The 16,721-nt window shown below is 39.7% G+C and overlaps 1 protein-coding gene across 1 annotated transcript in view; it reads right to left on the bottom strand.

Annotated features, from left to right (window-relative positions):
* Positions 1 to 1,219: 1,219 nt before the first annotated feature.
* LOC123149050 (BEACH domain-containing protein B-like) overlaps positions 1,220 to 16,721 on the bottom strand; it is a 29,707-nt gene continuing 14,205 nt past the window's right edge. Inside the window, exons 17-40 of the mRNA XM_044568588.1 lie at positions 15,499 to 15,659; positions 14,786 to 15,074; positions 13,942 to 14,359; positions 13,529 to 13,862; positions 13,209 to 13,397; positions 11,470 to 11,713; positions 11,158 to 11,361; positions 10,868 to 11,089; positions 10,600 to 10,776; positions 10,404 to 10,516; positions 8,597 to 9,040; positions 8,316 to 8,526; positions 7,805 to 8,026; positions 6,882 to 7,337; positions 6,516 to 6,806; positions 5,986 to 6,438; positions 5,856 to 5,902; positions 5,662 to 5,755; positions 5,248 to 5,454; positions 4,629 to 4,754; positions 4,175 to 4,546; positions 3,855 to 4,086; positions 2,197 to 2,961; positions 1,220 to 1,717 (exon numbers count right to left, since the gene is read on the bottom strand). Coding sequence (XP_044424523.1) covers positions 2,264 to 2,961; positions 3,855 to 4,086; positions 4,175 to 4,546; positions 4,629 to 4,754; positions 5,248 to 5,454; positions 5,662 to 5,755; positions 5,856 to 5,902; positions 5,986 to 6,438; positions 6,516 to 6,806; positions 6,882 to 7,337; positions 7,805 to 8,026; positions 8,316 to 8,526; positions 8,597 to 9,040; positions 10,404 to 10,516; positions 10,600 to 10,776; positions 10,868 to 11,089; positions 11,158 to 11,361; positions 11,470 to 11,713; positions 13,209 to 13,397; positions 13,529 to 13,862; positions 13,942 to 14,359; positions 14,786 to 15,074; positions 15,499 to 15,659 — 6,204 coding nt within the window. The 3' untranslated portion in view covers positions 1,220 to 1,717; positions 2,197 to 2,263. The remainder of the gene's footprint in view (positions 1,718 to 2,196; positions 2,962 to 3,854; positions 4,087 to 4,174; positions 4,547 to 4,628; positions 4,755 to 5,247; positions 5,455 to 5,661; positions 5,756 to 5,855; positions 5,903 to 5,985; positions 6,439 to 6,515; positions 6,807 to 6,881; positions 7,338 to 7,804; positions 8,027 to 8,315; positions 8,527 to 8,596; positions 9,041 to 10,403; positions 10,517 to 10,599; positions 10,777 to 10,867; positions 11,090 to 11,157; positions 11,362 to 11,469; positions 11,714 to 13,208; positions 13,398 to 13,528; positions 13,863 to 13,941; positions 14,360 to 14,785; positions 15,075 to 15,498; positions 15,660 to 16,721) is intronic.

Below are 16,721 nucleotides of genomic sequence, written 5' to 3'. Positions count from 1 at the left end.
AGGCATGATATGCGTGTGCCCCATCGGTAGATCTAATGGTTAGATTTTGAGTAACTGCGTTGGGTACCCGTGTGCATCTACAAGAAAAGTTTTCGTCTGGATATGATGCATCAATCGAAATAAAATGAAGTCATTTACGAGCCTAATCAGCATCTAGTCACCCAGAGGGCCACACATCACACTCACAAAACTAGTTAGGCACGGGAACAACAATAAATTGGGCAAGATTTCTGACCAGTTTCCGGGGCGATCTTCATCAGATCCATGATACAAAAAGAAAGTAGGAGTACAACATAATTGTTCTACAACGATATTGCAAACAGAGGAAAACAAGATGAAGTAAATCTGCGACAACACAATTCGCAATAGATAATTCCACGAGCCGGTAACCTAGCCTAGTTAATCGCTAGATCTTGCAAGAACCTGGAGAGGAGATGGAGGTATGCTCGCCATCACGTTTTAGTTTCACGTCCAATGCCAGCCCCGCCATGATCGACGTCTGATCGAGCGGCTTCAGCCTTCAGGAGCGACGGATCCTCCCCTCTGGCGGCAGCCTCCTCCACCTCTCGAGACCTCTTGGCCCAGTGTACGAGCACCCTCGCCTGCTCCTCCCGCCCCCAAGTACCGAGAGTTTCTCCTTCCTCGACGCCGGCGGCAACAACCTTCTCCAGCACCACAAGCACAAGGCTTGGTTGGTTCATCGTGAACCTGGCCGGCAAGGATCTAGGTGGAGAGGGAAGAGGGAGAGGGAGCGAGCAAGGTCTTGGATCGGTAGACGGAAAGGGAGAATGTGGAGGTGGAGCTGGCTTCTTTTTAAAGTTCTTGGGTGATTAGAATCATTTCCCAATGTTTTTATAGTATTATAGTTCACACACAATTTTCTTACACATCCACATGGAAGACAACTCAAAAGGAAACTCTTGCAAAAGTGCTATAGACCATCGTAGTAGTACCTACTGTCCATAAATGTAGTACACATTAGTGTAGAAACAGAATACAAATTTGTATAAAAACACAAAATTTGCAGTGCATACACTAGTGCAAAATGCAGTAGAAGAATGTGGCTGAGACGAATACAATTGGGACCCGGTTTTGAAGATCTCATAAGAACTAATGCAATAGTGAAAAAGGATTCTGATCTAGACACTTTTTTTTTCTGGAATCTTTTTTATTTTGAGGAATCTAATTATTTTTTTCTGAAGAATCGATCTAGACACTGTTCAAGAGCACCTTTCAAGTTTCAGTATCGTTTTTTTAAAGGCTGACATCAATAATATGTTCTAGAAGTTTCAAGAACCATGAGAACTGCTGGTCTTAGATGATTTGTACACTTTCCAGATTGCTAGGAACGTAGAATACCCTCTCTACCACAGTGAGGAGTTTGGTGATTACAGAGCACTGACGTCTAATACATACAGGCAAATCATGCTGGGGCTAGGCTAACCCTGGCACCACCCCTCCACTACACAACAATAAGAGTGGCAGTGTGCCGTACCGCTGTAAGATGGATGTCAATTGCTATTGTCTACCCTGAAAATCAATTTGGTACTCCGCTAGTCGGTGTTCCTCATGCATGTTAGTTTTCACTACTGTCAGCTTGGTTGCTCATGGATCGTCGTCAGCACAGCATCTTGAGAATCCTTGTTCTCTGAATCTCGCTCCACGTTATGTACATTATGCATGAGCGTGAGAACTGGTGTATTTTTCTGCTAATAACCTGCAGAGAGTACCAACAGAATTCAGCAGTCAATACTTTCATGACGAATTCTGCGCATAGTTGAGCTAAAGCTAACACTTCCAAATGTTAACTTCTGAACTTGGCAGTTCAAATAGCAGTCAGAAGTACTGAACTACTGAAAATTGACGAAAACCCTTAGAACTAAACCTGAGATTAACACAATCTAACAGTCATGGCTGGAGAAATCTTAGGATAGCTAAATGAGACATTATTTCCTAGCTGTGGTACACTTTTCGTATGCATTATAACTTATAAGCAGTACTAAGCCGGGGTAACTCAAGGTTCAGTTCGTTTTGCTGGTTTAAGAGATGAAAATAGAAGGAAGTACTAAAATATAAAGAGATGGTGTAAAATACACATCATACTTAAAATCATGAGAAAAATAAAGACAAAAATGATATAGGGCAATTGAGTGAAACGAGCATGAGAAAAGACTTATCAATTCAAACTTGGTGTACCTTGTGCTTCAAACTTCCGAGCAAGGGTTCTTGTGAGTGGATTTCTCTCGCTACAAGTTACCACAACTCAACCAGCTCCCGAAGGCTTTACACTTGTTTGTGGCATGCTCCCTCGTCGAATTAGAGCAGTTTCTACTGAAAATACAAGCAAGCTACCGTCCTTGGTTCCTGCTATGAAGCACTCCTCAGGGGTCATAGCTAGAGAAGTGATTGCCTTCCCAGCTCCAGCATACTTCCAAACAATATCAAGAGAATGCATAGAACGCAGAACTATTTGCCCATGCTCACCAGCACAAGCCATGAACTCTCCACAACAACTAAGTTCCATGCAATTGAGACGTCCAATGGACGTTGCCGAAGCAATATGTTTTCCATTGATAGAATGCATGTGCAAGGATAGGTCAATTTCAGAATACAGTACCACCCTTCCATGCCTTGTTGCCACCAACTTTGATAAACCAAAGCCAGATGGATGCCGAATGGATCTGACATATCTCCCTTCACGCAGTGTATGGAAAATACAAGTTCCATCTTTCGATCCACTGACAACAATGTCCAGTTCTGTGCTAACAAATAAACATGTTATGATGTCATCATGACCGCACAAGATATGAACAGGCCTTTCCATTATAATATGATCATTTTCTGAAATTTCAAAATTTGCAGTCCTCATTTTTCTCTCACTTGGTCTGCCTCGAAACGCATGCCAGACCATAACAGTTGTGTCATAACTTCCAGTTGCAACCACATTTCCATCGGATGAAACTGCATCACAAAAGTTTCTAACAATGAAAAGGGGAAACAAGAACAATGACAACTAGGACGAGAAATTTCATAAGAAGCAATATGGAACGACAAGAACCATTTACATTTTAAAAATCCAGTCAACGTACAAAAGACAGAAAACAAACAATCGAATGGTCACACAAGGACCCAGAAAATGCCTAATAAAATGAGATAACCAGATCATTAATTTAAAATTTGCTGCTCCGTTTTACTATCCAAATTACCATGCATGAAACAAGGATATGAAGTGGTCAACAGACTTTATTCCTCACCACAAACTACTTCACATCCATTGTGGAAATGCAATCGAGAGAGACGGAGAACATGGCTTATTTCGAGGGGCGCAAGAGCAAGATTTGTTAGCACACGAGGCATATTTTTTTAGGATTGCGAGTTCTTGCATGCAGAGCCTCCAGACCTGCAGTGGTTGCAGTAGGGTTTTGGTCTTCTTCTTTCTTATTCCCTCCGTCTCATAATATAAGATGTTATTACAACAATGTTTATATTATGGGACGGAGGGAGTAGCTTTTAGGCTTCTTCTTTGGCTGTTTACTATAGTTATTTTGGTTCTTTCTGGTTTTGCCGGTTAACCCTTGTAACCTTTTGTGACATGTTTGTGTTCTTCTAATATAAAACGGCCCATATTTGGGTGTGCATGAGCAAATGATTGCAAATTCTGTTACAATTCCAGCTAGGGAACTACAGAAGTAGGCTAGTGCCCTGGGGGTAAGGAAGTCGAGTTGTTTAATCTCCACACTCCTAGGACCGGCTTGGGTACCCATATCTTGGTCCAAGCGAGAGCTACGGACTCCAAAATAATCTGGAAACTTGAAAATAAAATGGATAACATAAACCCGTTAAAATGTCTGTACCTGCAACACAGCCAACAACATCCTTATGCTGCCTGATGCTCTGCACAATTCTTCCATCACTGAGAGAAATTATCTGGAAACTGTTTTCCCAATTTCCACATAAAATCAAATACTTGTCGCTGTTAATTTGCATAGTTGCTAAGAGCTGTCTTCCAAATTTGACGTTCTCAGCCAGGAAAGTGCCAATTTTACGAGGGGAGATAACATCTGAACCAACCCCAAAGAAATTTTCCTACAAAAATAAATAAGTGTTACCAACAAAAGTATATACTAACATGTCAATATTTATATCATTTTATGGTGTTGTAGTCAGGAGAAACCTGTGGTCCAGAAAAGGTGAAATTTCCACCTAACTGCATCCGTGTTGTCAACCACAGCTTCACTGATAATATGAGTCCCTCATTCATCAGTATAATTGTGTTATCCAACAAGCCAATAAATAGTACAGCCGACATATGGCTGATTGTGCTAGAAACACTTGAAGTTAATGTTATTGACTGTGGTGCAAAATACAGTGGATGGGCAATTGGGATAGGAGGCCCTCTTCTTGGATGTTTCACACGAAAAATCTGGATAGGTGTCTGTCCAAAATTCGCAATCTGATCCTCAATAGCATATTTCTGTAACATGTCATCCATGTTTTCCAGATCAACTGCGCCTTCGTATGTCACATAGTAAAATATGTTTGCTGCCTATAAAAGGTAAAATATATAGATCAAATAATATTCCATTGCTAGAGTTTCAAAGACGCTGGCAAAAATAACCTAATTGCACCTCAACGGCAGGCTGTCCCCGCTGCTTGTACCCAAATATGAGATCAATCCAGTGATGGAGATTAGAGCTCACATATTCACTTTCAAGTGCTTCTCTGTTGATGTGAATGAATTCTTCTGGAGAACCCTAAATGTTTGAATGAAGTAAATTATATCAGGAAAAGTACCAAATTACTAAAATAGGATGCGGTTGAACACCAAAGAAATTGAAGATGTGCGTGCAAACCAGTAGACTCTCACTTATAACAAGCATGCTAAATAGAGAGCTACATGAACATCAGAACATGAACTGACATAATTATTCAACAAATTGCTCTTTGCAACATTACAAGTTTATGGAGTTGATCTTGTTAGTAGTGATGGTCAAATCAAAAAGATATTTTCTAGGGAAGACTAGTCTAGCAGCTTCCACATAAGAAAATCCATCTTTTATTTAGAAAGCTGGCTCAACTCTCAAATCTCATAACTGAGATGGTACATTACACAGCATGTGAATATTACAAAAGACCAAACTAATTGTCATTAGAATAAAAATAAAGCTATCCTAGTGGAAAAGTAATTCATCAAGATAACAAATATGAAAATCATATAGATAACTGACAAAAAGAAGTATCCATTACCTTCGCCCATGGAGGGAGAGCAACATCACCTAAAGGTTCACCATCCTGCTTAATACCAAGATGATATGAATTTGAATTTTCAAGAAACTCAGGCATATAGAAGAATTCAGGAATAAGCTCTTTGACATCACTTGAATTTGATAAGCTGTTTCTGTAAGCGCCGTCAATGCTCTGGAAAAGACGATCTGCATGGTCAAACTTGCCACCCTGTACAAGGAAGTGTCAGACAGGCACAAATGCTGAACAATTATCACATATTAAAGCTACTGCTTTATGAATTATGGTGAAAATGTGGCATGACAAGTGCTGTATTAAGTATCAACAGAAGATGAATGACATTGTGATAAGAGAACACAATGCTCAGTTTTGAAAAATATATGGTGAGAAATATTCTATGACAAGCACATTAACAACCTGAAGGCTACGATGCAGGGTTGTAAAAGGTTCGAGCCTGAGAAGGTAATGAAGAACGATTCCCATGCTAGAGTAGTGAGATCCATAATAAAAACTGCAGCAAAAAGATTCACGGTTCTTAGTACAATTGATGTGAACTCAAACAACAACAAAAGGGAAACCAAAGGAACTGTTTTTAAGAGTCAAGATCTAACCTCGGTATATCAGGATCACAGAAATTAAGATATCTATCTTCAAGATCCTGACAATAGCACATTGTTTATGAGGTTCTCATAAGGGATGCTAACCTAGTTCATGAAAATAAGTACTCAACAGTTACCAGACCTTAAATCGTTTCTCGTCCAAAGCACCAACCGGCTTTGAGAGATCCCTAAAAGTAGATGACTTGTTGAAATCTACATTTTCTGAGGCATAATCAGCCAGAACCCATGGAAATATAGGGTACTGAGTTAAATCACTGTAAGATCGTCCAGCAAGGGTATTAAGAATCATTAGATACTCAAAATTACTGATTTCCCTCCTTTTCCATCTTTCCTTGGCATTCTCAGCTATTTCAAGTGCAACTCGCCTGTCAACAAATGAAATGACACTATTTTTGTCTTTAATACTTCCTTTAGGAAACAAGGCATCATTCCTGAGGGAAACTAAGAGAGACCCGGCCCTTTTAACATCCTTTTGGGAGGAGAAGTTTAAAAATATAGGTGCATTTGAATCATCAAAGAATATCTCCATTGCAGTATACTGTAGTAGGTAGCGTATCCAGTGAACTCCTTTTATCTGAAACAAACACGGAAGAAAGAAGATGAAAAGAGTGAGCAAGAAAAATAGAGTGACAGAGAGAGGGGTGGACATACCTTCGCTATATTCCACCTCCTGTGATGTTTGATTTTATTAGATTGGTTTTGCATCAAGCCGCCATTGATTCTAATCAAACTGTCTCGACAACCATAAAGTCTCTCCGCACAGCCCAGCTCGTTCTTCCTATCAGAATCTTTCTTATCTTTGAATTTGCTGAAAACAGATGATCCTCCAGTCCCTTCAACCAAAAAATCAAAAGAAAAATGTAGAACAGTTCGTGTGATATTTAACTGCCCTGCCAGTTTTCTCTTTGGGGTTACAAGAACACAATGAACTGAACATAGCACCTGGAAAATAGAAAGCAAACAGCAATCAACATCTGTCCAGTACCTTCAGGTAAATTTTATGCTAACTTTTTTTACCTTGGTATAATCACTATCTCCATTAGTAGATGATGTGTCTTTCTTATTCTGAACAGTAGTGCGATGATCTGAGGAATCTGCAGCATTATTCTGGTTTTGGTTCTCTGAAGGACTGTGGGAAGATTCACTTGTATCATTAGTGTCCTCAAATAGTCCATAACCACTATCATCTGTGATTCCTCGCACGCCTTTCAGAAGGAATCGCTTCATTTTCTCAGGAACTTTGGTGCTAAAAGAAGGTTGGTCAAAAAATGGCTCTGTAATTTCATTCCTAGAGGATGAAGGTTGGCAAAGACGTTCATCAAACATGTAATTCCGCTTGAGCTTGAACCTCCGCCGCCATTTATCTTCTGTTTTGTCAAGTTTCCAGTGAGTCAGAGCATCATTCGGAAAAGGGTTTGCAGACCATGGTCCCCTCTCATCAATCAGAGCACGGAAAATATGTATCCACTTATCCTGATGCAAGAGGCAAATAATTACTATATGACTATTTTTGAAGTATATATGAATTGCCCAACCATCTCCATCAGGTCGGACTTTTAGTTCTACTGGTTGGTGCGTGGAACTTAAGATGGTATCAAAGTCAAGAGGCCTTGGGTTCAAGTGTCGGCTTCACAATTTAAACAAAAAATTGCTTGCCCTCTTTCTGTTCATGTTTAGACCTAATTGAGCCATACGTCAGAGAGGGTTTGGATTGACCAACCTTCTCTATCAGTTTGGAAAAAAATTTGAAACATCAGTTTGGACAGTTGGCTCTACTGGTTTGTGCATGAAACTTAATAACTACTCCCTCCGCTCAGAAATAAGTGACGTGGTTTTAGTTCAAATTTGAACTAAAACCACGTCACTTACTTCCGAACGGAGGTAGTATATGTCTTCCAAAACTCAAAAAGGCATTGGAAATTTGGCAGTATCTCACTTACTGCAACAATTTGCTGATCCTCATCAAAAGCAAGTTGAAAAGCTGCTTTTCTACTGTCATCTGAGGAAAGTGCAGAACTGATGGAGAGATGTATCTGATCATCAACGATCTGCACCAGTTGTGTCTCTTTAGTAAAACGCTCGTTAAGTTTAGAGTTTAGTTTTTGTAGATTCCTTAAGCGATCAGCCTGAACAGCATGCATATGCTTAACCTCATAAGCAGCCTGAAAAACAAATATGACTTTGTCACCACTTAGAAACAAATATGTGTTCTAACATCGTTCGTACATCCAAAAAAAGAATAAACATATAAAGAACGGTTCATCCCCCTTCCCGGCCCACCATGCTAATAAAATGAAAAGGAAAAGACAAACAGCCATACAGCATGCAGTCAACACCATTAGTTGAAGTTGTGCCGCTTGAAACATGTCCTACTCAATGAACTGCTACAAATTTCTAAGACGGCAACAAAAGGTTCTGAACAAATATAAACATAAGGACCAAGGAACAAACCGTGGCAAGAACACGATCCTTCTGTATAAAACTAAGAATGAACCCAGCCTCTTTATTGCTGTTGACTTCAATAGAATCATCTCTGCCCAATATATTAGTAACAAGCATGGCCTTGCCATATATGATAGTTTCGAGAATCAAGTGTGATAAAACATGGAAGCGTGCACCATCATCAAGTTGCCCATACTGAGATCGCACAACGAGTAAAGACCTGTACCAAGAAAGGAGTTAGAATAATATTTTACACAAGCTTATAACAAAGCTCGATGTATTCAGCATACCATATTAGAAAATGCAGCTTGTTTTTGCTTTGGTCATCGTCTGCAATGAGCAAGGGAAGCAATGACATGAACTGCAGAACACACTTGGATGCATTTTCCAATCCAGCTTTGCAGAGGTACAGAATAACAAGGTGAAAGAAAATTCTCGGGAATATCTCTTCCCTCAATATCGTTGCTCTGTCAGCAAATATATTCATTTTTGCAATACCACTGGATACAACAACAGCCGCCATTTCTGCACCAGGGACGTTCAGAGACTCGACCAATCCACGTGCCCTTTGCCCCAGGGACGGGGCTACAACATTTTGGGGACTCTTCGGGATCAATTTGCTTGGTCCTTTCCCATTCAAATTACATATAATACTCCATACCTTGTCAAAGAAGCTCCACCAATCATCACTTACTTCATCCCCAGCAGCAAATTGGCACGAGCTCCAAGGAAAACTGATAATTGATATCTTCGTTAGAATATCGATGTGCAGCTCCTCAAGTTTAGAAATTTAACAAATCCGAAACAAATCAAAATCTATGGAAAGGCATTGTTCAGCTTGGGAATAATAGCAGTTTAACATATCAGCTTCAGGTTGTGTATGACTCGAATATAAATATTAAATTGTTTAACTACCGGTCTGAGCTCATTGATGTAAATGCAGCTTTATTTTTCCTTGGAGATAACACCAAAGCTTGGCCTCTCGATGCATAGATAGAAAAAACAGTGGGTCTGTATACAAGCCTAAGACCAGAAAACCCTAGACACACCCAAAAGAATAAATGCTGTTGGCAAGCAGCACAAGCTGTCGCCTCCGATGTGTCGTGTCCAAACAAGCTGATGAAAGAAGGGGAGCCTTGGCGCAGCGGTAAAGCTGTTGCCTTGTGACCATGACCATGAGGTCACGGGTTCGAGTCCTGGAAACAGCCTCTTGCAGAAATGTAGGGAAAGGCTGCGTACTATAGACCCAAAGTGATCAGACCCTTCCCCGGACCCTTTGCAAGCGGGAGCTACGTGCACCGGGCTGCCCTTTAAACAGGCTGATGAAACTTAGATGCTTTCTGTTGAAGAGGCACTCATTACAGGATAAGAGAATATCTTACAAGGCCACCAAAGAAAACATTGATATAAAAGGTAATCCAGTGTTAATTCTGCAGGCGGGAGGAAACCCTAACATGACACAGAAAGCCCTGTGTATCGATCCTGAAACAATGCCATGGTGATCTTGATGATCTGACTGCCTGACATAAGACGCATGGCTTGTTTAGGTCAGGCAATGGTACCTCAGCGAATGGGTTTGATGCTCGGTCCTTTGCTCCCTCGCCTTTGCTGCCTTAGCACCTATCTCAGCACCTGGGTTCGATCACCTAGTGTATGCCATCAGAGCCATTCGGAGGACGGCCATTCTTGTGATCCCTCTTTGGTGTGCCTTGCTTTACCGCAAGTAGTGTGGAGGCCTGAAGCAGTGCAGCCACAACAGGGTACGGCTGAGGCATCTGTGCAAGGAGTGGATGCACTGGGAAAGGAGTGGAGATACGTCGCCTAGGGCGGGGACAGTAGAAACACAACAGGGCTGGCAACCAGTGGTCAAATGGTGGTAACCCCTGACCGTAACCTGGGCTCCTGGCACAATACTGCAATATGCACCTCGGAATGAAAAGGGGTAAAATGGACAGGTAAAGCAAATGCATGTACAACAATACAAGGAGTGAGAATGCAGGTATAAGCAGTACTCCACATCTAGCTACACAAGACTCGCATATTTAGCAATAGTAACAAAGCATTTTATGCAGGAAAACATAGGGAAAGAACTAGTACCTTCTACACTGGCCATTGGTCTCAGCATCTAAAATTTCATTTACTGTAAGCTTAATATCTAATTTCCATTTGTCATCGGATGAAGATTCGTCTGTAGTGCTAGGAGATGGAAACTGTAAATGAAAAAGAACAGTATTGAAATGTGTGTATAGAATAAATTATTTTCTGTTTCATAGAAGTATGCTTCAAAGTTTACCAAGAGTTTAATTCCTATTTGATTGACAAGCAACTCCTGGATAAGCTTCAAAAGATGTAAGACATTATCACAGCCAGGCTGTGAAAGGAAAATATTTTCTTCCGAAGATGTCTGAAGCAGGCTCCCAACTATATCATCGAGTATGTCCCGCAGCAAATAAGAACTTGATAGTTGTCCCTGCAGATTCATTAATCCAAGTAATGTCATCAGAATCGGACAAAAGATATATGGTACCAAGCTGTTCATATAAAAGGAGATAACACCAAACCTGGTCAAATTTCAGAAGGAAAAAATGAACTGTATCTTCAAGCTGGTGCCAGCCACCTTTTACAGAGCTCAGGTAGTATGAAAGGACCAACGAGTACAACTTCCTCACAAGAATTAGTTCGTTGATCTCCACATTGTCCAGTTCAGCTTTAGGAGCTGGTTTGTACTCCTTAATTACATCCAGATTTGTCGATGTCTCAAGCCAAGAGTTCCAACCATGCTCCTGATAAAATCATCCCAGGATTAACACGTAGTGAGTAATTTATATAGAGCTAAGAAAATAATCAGTACCATTAATGCCTCGATGTTCGTAGGGTTTGAACAGAGTAAACCAAGAAGCTTAGTTAAGATTCTCATGCGAGCTGAAGAATCTTGAGAAGACTGCATATAATTGAAGATGCAAACCAAAATCCGAGGAAGGAAAAATTGATCCAAGCTTGAAGCGTTGGAATTTGTATCTTTTGATGGATCAGACTGAGAATGTTCTTGTAGGACCTATACAGGGAAAACAGCAGACCACATTTGCAGTTTCAGTTAATTACCAAAAGTTATGGTAAAATAATAAAATGAAACAGTAACATGACACAAAACTGTCATTATGACCTGTTTTGGACTGGTTCTACCCAAAAGAACATCGAAAAAAGTTGCACTAGAATTATCTGAGGGTGGAAATCTCAAGAGCCGTTCAGATATTACATGGAAAAACAATTGAGGTGCTGATATCATTTCTTTTCTAGATTTTCCTGTGGGTAAGGTAAATAATATTGCTCCTTTCTTCTCTGATGGAATCCCGACCAAAAGCTTTCCAAGGAGCTGAAGCCCCAACAATCTGATTGGCTCAAATTCCCTGAGAAATGAACCAAGTCAGATATACCAAAAGAAACATACTACCTACGTTAAACAAGTACTCCCTCACTCCCAAAATAAGTGACTCGACTTTATACTAACTTTGTACTAAAGTTAGTACAAAGTCGAGTCTCTTATTTTGGGACGGAGGGAGTATGACATACCTAGATATTATGGGTTCTCACAATCATGTTTTTTGTAGTAACATACAAAATCCAGTGATGCAATGCACAGAAGATGGAAGGTAAACAGATCGCCGCAGAAACAAAAAGGTTCTTGCAAACAAAACTCTAGTTTTCAGCCCAGAACTTTGGCACAAATCCAATTAACAACAACGAACTATGGAAGCATCTATATTACGACCATGAACTATGAAAATAGTTTACTTTACCCTCTCGACCTAATTTGAAGTGGTTTAAATCTGATGTGGACCCAGTAGACAAGTCTATGCGGGTCCAAGAAGAGATTGACATCCTCTTTACCTCTCTCTTTCTTCTTCCCCAAAATGAATCAGTCTATATGTAGGGAACATCACACCCTGTTCCATTTAATGAGTTCTGTCACTGAACCTTGGACTCACTATTAAGAATTTTTAAGAATGACAAAGAGCTCAAGGGAGAAAAATTGTTCACATAGATGCCAATGCCACATCATTTAAAACACACGTGTGGCACAAATCTCAACCAAAACCACCCGCCAGACCAAGCGAGAGGTAAATTGAACTGTTCTCCTAGTTCAGGGTTGTAACTAAGCAATTTCCTAGTTCAGGGTTGAAAGTCAGTCTTTTCTAGAGTTCGCGGTTGAAGACTAAAACATGGAGATGGATGTCTATGCTACAAAAACTTGTACATGGAAAATGTGGGTGTCGCTGAATAAATTACACATCAGTGAACTGAAATTGTGGTAAAGCGAACTCCCTTTTTTTCTGACCAAATGGACAGACATTTCTGAAACATGAGTCATTCAATACTGCAGGAAGCAGGTCAGAATACAGTAGTGATAGCACACATGCAGAGCATCGACAATAAAGAATTCAGGGGCATCAGTGACAGTCATGACACACCATGTTCAGCTAGGCCCTTCTATATGGTTCAAGATGCTGAGATAGGCAGAAAATGAGCTCTAGAGCCTTATGATGGTGCATGAATGTTACACAACCACTATCCTCACCATTCAATCTGCTCCAATATTCATGTGGTCCATTTTGTTGTTCATTTTTCGTAATTTGCAAAATTCCTTGAGGGAAATCATCACAACCAAATAACTGAGTCAAAGAAAATCACAATCTCTGGAAATTTTCTGTGTTGTTTTGTGGTTTATCAAGCATCCAGTTACTTTACACAAGCAAGCAACTAAATTTTTAACCATGGTGAAGTACCATCAGGTCTGATTTGCGTGATAAGCAACATCTCGATTTATATGTTGTGTATTAGTTAGCACAAACTAATGCACATAAAGAAATTAGCTCTGGATAGTGATCAATGAAAATATATTACCTATTAAGAAGATTTAAGAAAATGCAACAGCCACCAAGGACATTTACGTGTTCCAAGAAAGATGACAAAACTGAATCATGTGAAAGAGCGCGAAGGATCATATTCAGTATGTCCTCGATGCATGCTATGTCTTGGCTCCTCTCAACAAATGATATAAGAGCTCCTATATCAGCTGGAGAAATTTTGAGCCTGTGAAATAAGTACAACTATAAGATATCTACATAAGAAATCAAAGGAAGGGGGGGGGGGGGGGGGGGGGGTAGAGAGGAGAAAACATCTAAACATCTTTAAAGGATTCTTTCAAAGTTAGACGTACTTACTTTATGCTCATTTCTGCTAAATTCAGAATCAGAAGCCGAAGCTTGCGGATTTCTTCTATCTTAGGTCTCTCTCCAATAACTTGTTTAGTAATTGGATGCAGCAGCTTTGAACCAATAACACACTTAGAATCTATCTTTTCCCAATAATATTGGCGCACAATGTCAATAATCCTCGGAAGTCCACATAGTAGTGGTAAAAATCTTCCATCCGTTTCAAAATATTGTATCAGTAACATATAAAGATCTCTCTGCACTTCATAGTTTGAATATACCCATATTTCTGGATTCAAATAAACTCGTGAAATAGCATCTTTCAGAAGAACTTTAGACATACCTGAATATGCAGAAAAAATATTAACAATGTGTAGCTTCGTCAGACACACAGGAAAAATATTAAGAGAGAGAGAGAGTACCGCAGTTCCTTAACACATCGAACATATACTTCACTGCAGGAAGTGTTTTCATATTTAACAGCTGAGGTGGAGCAGCTTGAAGCAAGAAACCCAGAATGGATAACCCAGAAAGAAGATACATCTGTTGTTGATTCGATACATTTCCATCCAGAACAGACGCGACAAGCTCAATAACCTCAGCTGCCAATTTATCATTGATGACAGATGTATAACAATATTGTCCACCATTAGTTACAGCGTCACAAAATTGAGTGAAGAGAGGAAAAAATACAGAGACTCCTCCAACACAATAAATAATATCCTGTGGCAAGCGTCGTGAACATAACTTTGTCCCGCCAATGATTGTTGCTTCAACTGTGCTTTTGTCAGCACTATCAAGTGTGGATGACACACTGAACAAAGTCTTGCTGTCACTAGCCTGAGAATACGTGGGAAAGAAAAATATTCTGTAAGTCAGTCTGAATTCATTGTAACTCCAAAGAGCCCAAAATCTGCTCAAGGTTGCCCAACATGGAGCAATTTGGACACATATAGCAAACTACATGTTTTTTTCCCAAACTACAGTTTGTGCAGAGTTGCTATGTTTGGTTCCCTTAAGTTTATAACTCCATATGCGGTCCAAACTTTCTGAAACTTTTGCAGGGCCAATCCCATTTCCAGTTACACTATCTACTACTCCCTCCGTCCCAAAATATAAGAATGTTTTTGACACTACACTAGTGTCAAAAACGTTTTTATATTTTGGGACGGAGGGAGTACACACGTGGGCAAACACTACCTGGACTGGAGTGTTACACTTGATGAAATAAGTACAACGTCATGCTTATCAGAAAGAGATTGGAACCTGTGCATTAAGACCAAAAATAATCTTTGATGAGATGCCGTCTCGTGCGTCCAAAATTCCCCTGTACAATGAATCGTCGCCATGGAAGGAGTACATATAACTTGGTCCCAGATTATATATGCCTTTTATTTGCTCTGAGGAGAGAGCATCAGAAAACACATAAACTGGGCCCATTTGACCAGTAAAGGCGGAAGTCCTTTCAAAACCAATAGAATTAGGTTCATCGCCAAGAGGCGTCAGTTCTGTACCGATGGTGCAGCGGGTCATTACCTCGTTGACTTTCGCATACCTAAAAATAGCAACAAGAACTTATGAACAATATTAACAGTATCTCTTCTTTTCCAGAAAAAATAAAATAACATGGCAACATGGCATTGTCTAAACTAGGAAGATATCCAGACAAATTCACTCTATTGCAAAGTCTTGGGAGTTCCATATGTTGCATGGGTGCTTTGAGCCAGACTACACTATGGGTCTACCAATTAGATCTATACATGAGTGAATGCTTTAACATATGAAAGCACATGTTGAAGAACCTATCTTTCATCGATGTAACAAGATGAATAAATAATTACTTATACACAATATTATGTAAGAAGTTTTAATTGGAAAATATGATTAGAATACATTAATGTAGCCACATATTAGGCCCCAATGCAAAATAGATGATGCCAACATCATTGTAAATTACGGATGAAGAATGATTTCCTCACCTACACTTCTCACATGATACTAGCTCCCCATCAACATAGCATCTCAGCTGGCTTCCTCCAGAAAAAGCCCTTCCTATTGTATGAGTAACAGAAAGCAACTTCCACTCCTTCGGTGGGAGCTTGAGTTGTAACAAAACACACTGATGTTTTTTATTGATAGACTGCCAAAGCAGGGAAGAACCAGACTTTAGGATAGGATACAAAAATACATGGCCTACAAAACAAACATATGGCTACCATGGTGGAAGCAAACATGAAGACCTTCATCATCTGAAATGCCTGTGGCCCAAGATTTAGACCAAAACTAGATGTTGTTCTTTCATGGTTAAAGGCAATGTGATCTATTATTACCGCATGGGCTGGCATGTCATGAGTAACACGAATAAAAAGTTCTTCCTCTGCCCGACTTCCACCCACATTGAGCATGGGTACATCACAGTAACCCGTCAATATATCAAATTCTCACTGCCTTATTCTACACTAATGGGTATAGAGTTAGAGGGGAAGGGAGTGTCCACAATGGCAAAACTTCTCTGGAGCCAATGCTACAGGGTTAATTTATTTCGTGTTTTTAGTTTAGGGGGATGGGATATCTGATTTTCTAGTTTGGAGAGGTATGGAAATCTCTGCAGGTTTAGAGTAAATATGAACAATTCCTTTCTAAACTCAACGATATTTTGCATCCACACAATGTAGAATGTAGTTAAAGAATTTTTTTGGATGCAACAGATTTACCTCTATAAATAACTAGTCACAACTCATAAACATCGTATGGAGCTATAAGCAAGAGAGAATCAGTGTAATCACATCAAAATTGCTCAATTTAGCCAACATTAGCAACGCATATTTAAAATTATGGCATAGAGGAACTGGGGTTTTCTCTGAACTTTTATGAAATTAGTAAAAATGTTGCAGTGAAGTTGTTGTTTTTTTCGAGAAAACGTAAAAGACTTATGCGTTTCATTGCATTGAAATTATCGTGTCAATTTCCATGAATCCCCATTGAGGCTGTTATTGTGTCAGTTTCCACGTATTTGTGTTAAAATCTGGAAGTTAGATAAACTGTGTTGAGAAAATTATCAAGTGATGTAGTCAAAATGGAGATTTTTGATTATTTGATAGGGCAAAGAAAGATATGGTTCTATCTATATGCTAGATAGCTAACAGAAGCCATTAATCTGATAAAACTGTTTCACAACAATAACTGCAATTCAAGTACCTGA

Source organism: Triticum aestivum, chromosome 7A, assembly GCF_018294505.1.
Source record: "Triticum aestivum cultivar Chinese Spring chromosome 7A, IWGSC CS RefSeq v2.1, whole genome shotgun sequence".
Lineage (NCBI taxonomy): Eukaryota > Viridiplantae > Streptophyta > Magnoliopsida > Poales > Poaceae > Triticum > Triticum aestivum.
Note: the sequence above shows the minus strand (reverse complement) of the source record. Positions and strands in the feature narration are given on the sequence as shown.